General features: G+C 31.0%; 1 protein-coding gene across 2 annotated transcripts in view; it reads left to right on the top strand.

The window, feature by feature from the left end:
- The window catches only part of LOC106470077 (serine/arginine-rich splicing factor 4-like), a 43,310-nt gene that overhangs the window by 20,971 nt on the left and 15,877 nt on the right, over window positions 1-6,462 (top strand). For both annotated transcript variants that reach the window (XM_013930602.2, XM_022398618.1), the window contains exon 3: window positions 1,575-1,645. In XM_013930602.2, coding sequence (XP_013786056.1) covers window positions 1,575-1,645 — 71 coding nt within the window. The remainder of the gene's footprint in view (window positions 1-1,574; window positions 1,646-6,462) is intronic.

Here is a 6,462-nt window from a genome sequence, read left to right as displayed (position 1 = left end):
AATAATCGTCCAGATTAGTATAGAAGTTGTTTTTTTTTAAGGAAAAAACTATAATTTTATCTGTTATATTCTCTAACGAATATCTCTACAGGTGTGATTGAGTTGACCATTATCATGACTAACATAAAAAAAATTGGGATATATACATAAATTATGCTTCTTTTGTTTTAGAATGACTACAGATTATAAGATGAAAACATAAATGTTTAGACTAGGTAGCTTAAATCTCATAACATTATACATTTATATATATTTCCTATTTTTATTTTATTGACCTTTAAGCTGTACCTGTCTAACAATACAGAAGTTACAATGATGACGAACGTATGCACTCATGTTGCCAATCCAATAATATAATACTGACCTTTAGTCTCTACAAAGTGACCTGTCTTGGCTGTGTTTTAGTGGATTGGTATTTTGTAAAATACGGTCACATTTCAACTATAATACGTTTTATATATATATACATATATGTATACACATTATTACTATTTACAAGTAAGTTCTTAAATTTCATTTATTTTTCTTAAAACATAGAACTATAGAAAACAATTATCTCTTCTAGTTACAAACTTTGTACTTGTTGGCTGCTTGGCATTGGTTGCTAAGCCTTATCAAATTTTGCACTTGGAGGATGTGAAACGAAATAATTTGTTTTAGATTTTCTTTATACATTTTAAAATAACAAAAAATCATAAATTACTATATCAATACCACAGAATTCCACTGTAATTTAACAAGCTTAGTAACTAAGCTGTATTTAGGTATAAAAAATTATGAAATTTTGAGCTCACTAAAGTCGTACCTTACCACTTGTAATCTATCATCAGAGGAACGAGTTTGGCACCCAAATACTTCAATGAGGCTAAGAAAGCCACTAGGGAGACATTCTGAGCTTTTGATTGGTTATTCACATGTCATAGACACAAGTAGGTTTACATATAGATAGAGGTGGATGGGCCCACTGTGTTTGATTCAGTAAATGTAGAGATATCTCAGCAAATAGAAAAGACAGAAGGTTCTCATTTTATATCCTAGCTTGTCAATATAAGTAATTTGAGTTCCTAATTTGTAAGAAACTATAGACTTTGTATTTGAATATCTCAGACATCTAATTGGTACCAATGCTGCTTTCAACATAACCACATGACACAAAAAAATCGATATTTTCTCAATATTTATTTTTAGATTAAGAAATTAACTAATGTATAAATACAAAAATTTGAATTTTTTATCTACACTATGATACCAAACTTATTGACATACATTCATAAAATAGTAGTTGAATAAAATGTTGAATACGAGTCTACAAACGCAGTGATATAGCCCGTATAGGAAGAACCTTATAGATAGGGTTAATTAAGATGCTATGCCTCACCACTAATAGCATAACGTAAAAAAAATGTTATATGACGACTATTTGATTGCTACTGTTATTTCTCTTACTATTACAAATTCTTGATACACTAACTTACTAAAATAAAAATATGAAGTCCATTAATCCATAATTTGCTTGATTTTAGTGGATTAAGTTTTTACTGTATAAGGTATGTATGGATATATATTTTTCCTAGGAATTTGATGACTATCGGGATGCTGATGATGCTGTATATGAACTAAATGGAAAAGAGCTTTTGGGAGAAAGGTAGGGCAGATAGGAGTAATTAAATAACAAATATTATTTCACATTATTGCTATTTAATGAACCTAGGAAACACAAAGTTCCTAGTTTTTTACTAGAGATTAAAGCTTTTGTTTAACAGTTAGTATAATGCTCATTTAAGTTTCATATGAGTTAATGTTCAATGGTGTTACATAATTTGACATTTTTTCCTCTAACAGATTTTGAGGTCATGTTGCCAGTCACTACTCACATTCTTTCAATGAATAAGTTACACAATAACTTAATGAAGAACATTTCTTGGTTTATTTAAATTGGTGTTTATTTTAAGATTGGTTTAAGTGACTTTTCATCTGAAGTGCAGGAAATTATCTGAAATTTTGTAAATATCAGCAAGGTTTTGCAACAGATATTCTTGTGCAGTAAAGTGTTTAAGCTGGTTACTACTACTATAGTAATTTGGCAACTACATTATTAAATCCTCTGATGTATTCAGTAACTGTTTGTAAAGTGTTTTATACAAACAAATTACTGTTTCTTGTTGTAATTTATCAAAGAGCAGACAAGTGGCTTTATTTTTGTGCAGGAATCAAATTTAACAAAGTTACCTAAACCATGACTCATAGCTCAGGATACATAAATATATTGTATTCTGAAGTTTGAAAGATATCTGTACGGTTACGAATGCTGATTTGGTTTCTTCTGTCAGTTTGCTGTATTTCCTGCCATCAGTTCAGGACACAGGGTTAAAAACTCTTTCACTGACTTACTGTCTTTCAGAATTACCTTATTGTGGTAAAATGCACTACATAGTTATGATCACTGACTTTTTTTTTTATTGTACTGTCTTTATGAGATTAATGGCATTTTATTATTAGTTGCACAACATAATAGTCACTGGTCAAAAATAGTTGTTTATGTGTTAATGCTTGTTGACCTGTTTATTAACCTTCAAACTATGGGCAGGTTAAAGAGTGTTTGTTACGACTTTATAGAGAGTAACATTTAACTTAATTAAACTATCTTTGTATATGTTAGATGTACATGACTGTTTTAATTTAAGTATAGTGCAGTATAGATTATTGCAGGTTTGTTTACGTTAAAATCAAATTGTTGTGATTTGGCACTTGTATTATTGCATCATGTTACAAGAACCTTCCAAATTTTTCTTGTTGTTTTGATCAAGTATTGTTACATCATAATATCTCATAGTATGTGGAAAGTTCTAGGCCTCAGATGTCCAAAATGTAGTTAAAGCAAGTAAGACAAAGTTAGTGAGAGATAGTCAAATAGATCTAGACTGTTTGTGAGTTTAGCTATAAAGAGCATATAGTAGCTCTTTTTTTTCTAAAGTGAAATTATTGCATGTTGTATTGTAACAACAGAGTAGAGAAGAATAATTTGTCCTGTCAATTATGTTCTAAAGTAATTGAACAAGCTTGTTTGAACTTTGATGAAAAGAGATTATTATTTAAAGTTCTGATTACAACTGTGGTGATTAACTGTGTAACAAATATTTGTATATAGGTTTGACTTGTTTTATTATATTATTTTAAAACAGGTGGACTGTGTGTTGCTTGTTTGTTATTTAAATTTATTCCCAACAAGTCACAGACACCTATTGTAAAGAATCCAGCCAACACATACGTAAAAACCTGACAGCTTATGAATAAACCATTTACACTACTTCAAATTTTTAACTTTCACAAATGCCTTTGTTTGTAGCTGAACTGAGCATCTGCAGTATAAAGAGTTGAACAAGTTATTTGACTCTAATTCTGGAGGGCAGAATTATAAGCATAAAAAAAAAAGTCCATTGGACAGGAGTGGATTAATCTTAAAATGTGGGTTGTTGGTCTGAATACAAACCCTTTAACCCTCTCTGCCCAGGCATCATTTACTGAGTGTGTCATGAGGTTTTAGTGACTTACATTCAAATTTTAATTAAACTAGTGTGAGAAATGTTACATATTTTCTCTAGGCATCCCCTCTTCTCTATTTTATTCACCACTCCCTCCAGTATGTACAGAATTTAACATAAATTAATCACTATAAAATCGTCATTGCTCAGACAAACCATAATTTTTATAGCCTTCAATCTTGTTTGGTTACAGAACCATCAGATAAAAAATCAGACCCCTGCCACACCACCTGTCACATCCTCTCTTTCACGATTTGTTAATAGTTCTCTCTTATGTTTAATTCTATATTGTGTATAACCAATAGGAAGCCAAGGTTTTCATTTATCAAATGATGTATTATATTACATTGCTTTCTGAACAGAGAATTGTCATTTTCTATGTTAGTAAAGCTTTCATTCCAAAGGGAAGGATAACGACTAGCTTGAATGAATTTGTGAACTTCTCTTGTCGCATAGTTAGAAAGTTGTGATAGTTAGGAGAAATCGTCTGCTTTTTTGCATGTTATTATTCTGTGTTCTTTGGTGCATTATTTAATTAAATAAAAATTATATAGTGCATTACTACCATTAGTTTAAAAAAAAGTAAGATTAAGTGTCATCGACAGTCAACAGCAAAAAAAAAGCAGACTCGGGTAAGTACTTTATTTCTTGTTTTTCATGTTTATTCTTTATTCACTATTATAAAAGTAACTAAAATGTAAAATTACATATCTCTTTAGGTTAACTAAGGTTAGATTAGGTAAAATGAATTTTAATAATATAATAAAAATGTTTCATGAGGCACGCACGCAAGCAGCTCGGAGTAGTTTGTGGGTAATGTAATTCTTTAGCTTAACGTGAGCTGCAGTTTCCTAAATGATTTACATCTTATAATGACATGAATAGTAGTTAGACACAGTTCAAAGGGCAATAAAACAATAAAATTTGATTATAAATAGATGTATACTGTTATGAACCTAGAGATATTTAGGATAAACAAATGTAGTTTCATGTTACAATTTGAAGTCATTCCGGAAAGAAAAAAGGGTAATTTAGATTTATTTGATGTTTTTATTGGTGGTTACGAGGTCAGTCAAGAAAAAAGAGTAATTCCCAAAACAGTACTACCTCTACTTCCTCATAGCTATCTCGACCTTCATTTGCCCTCTATGCATTGGTAAAATTTTTAAAAATGGACTGGTCTTTTATACCCTTATATTTTTTGTGTCATTGCAGCAACATGAGCTGATGATGTGACCACCCTCCACCAATTTTATTGTGTTTTCTATACTATTGCTGTGGCACTATCCTCACTTTCTCAATTGACATGATATGTCATATCCCAAGGCGCTTCTCCTGGATGTTTTCTACCCAGGTGGATCACACTTGGCCTATTCATATACGGTCCTCTAGCTATAGCCATGTATTCTATTTGTTTCTGCCCTATGTGTTTTATCTTCTTTACTGGGTGAAAAGCATACCTGTTCCAGAAGTAGTGCTATACCCAACAGGTGTGCCTTGTATTTTAATTGTGGCACACCTTCATTTTTCATAATGGTCGTTCTCTGCTTGCTTATATGTTTTTGCACCTTCACTGGCCCCTCCACCTTCCGTTTCGGAAGTTAACATTTTCTAACACTGAAAATGTATTTCCCATAGCCACCCTTCTTCCCCACTGACTTGCTGCTGTTTTGGGGTTTGTATATGCCAATTCTTGAAAGTGAGGATTGTGCTTTAAGGGTAGAGGTAGCGATCTGCACTACCATGGGATTAGTGGATGGTGGTCACATGATCAGCACATGTTGCTGCAATGATGCAAAAAATATAGTGGTTTAAAAGACTGGTCAGCTTTTAAAATGTTTACCAACGCCTAGAGGGCAAATGAAGGTCAAGATAGCTATGGATAAGGAGGTAAATACCTATAGGAAATACATTTTCAGTGTTAGAAAATGTTAACTTTAGATTTATTTAGATTATTTTTTTTATTTTTTTTGGTATTTATGATATTGGTTAAATTGATCAACCTTGTAGAGAAAGTAACGGATAAAATATAAAGTTTTACTGGAAACAAGAATTTGAAATGTATTTAGGAAGTTTTAGAAATTATGCAAATGAAATTTGAAATTTTTGAGATGAAGAAAAGTATTTTTAATCTTAACATGAAAATCACTTTGCACGCAGACTATTCAAAACAAATACTCGATACATTGAAGGACAAATCTTTTTTTTTAGTTTATAGAAAAATACTTAAAAATACGATTTTCTGTATGTGATCGACTTATAATGTTTATTGAAAGACTGCCAAATTTCATGAAAATATACATAGTATATTAAAAGTTAGTACCAAATCTATAAAGACTTTGAAGGAATACAAAGAGGTCATGTGGTCGGTCACATTGACGGAGCCCATGTTGAGAGAGTTAACAGCTATTTATCCCATGATTATTGTGTCAAGAATTGCATATTCACCAACTTATTGACTTCATGGTTACACATTTTTGTTAAAGGGGATTATTAGTATGGCATAGGAATATACCACGGGATTTCTTTCTGTAGTACTAATGTTGATTTTAAATTTAGTGTTTAACTCTTTCAGCATGGGCTCAGTCCCTGGGACGACCTCGTAAACATTTTGTGCTTGTTATAATTTTCATGCTATAACTTTTGAATTAATAACAGAATGTTAACGAAATTTGGCAGATTATCAGCAAACATTACAATGCTATCATACGCAAAATATCAAATTTTTTTACACAGCAATGTTTTTCACATGTTGCCTATCTATCATGCAAAGTAATATTCATTTTAAGGTTAAAAATGTTCTTATGTATCAGAAAATTTTGAAATTTCACATGCAAAGTCTTTATAATGTCCAAATAGTTATCAAATGTTTCTTAAGAAAAAACATTATATTTTATCTGTTATTTTTCAGTAGTTAATC

Source organism: Limulus polyphemus, unplaced genomic scaffold (assembly GCF_000517525.1).
Source record: "Limulus polyphemus unplaced genomic scaffold, Limulus_polyphemus-2.1.2 Scaffold3808, whole genome shotgun sequence".
NCBI classification, from domain to species: Eukaryota; Metazoa; Arthropoda; class Merostomata; order Xiphosura; family Limulidae; genus Limulus; species Limulus polyphemus.
Note: the sequence above shows the minus strand (reverse complement) of the source record. Positions and strands in the feature narration are given on the sequence as shown.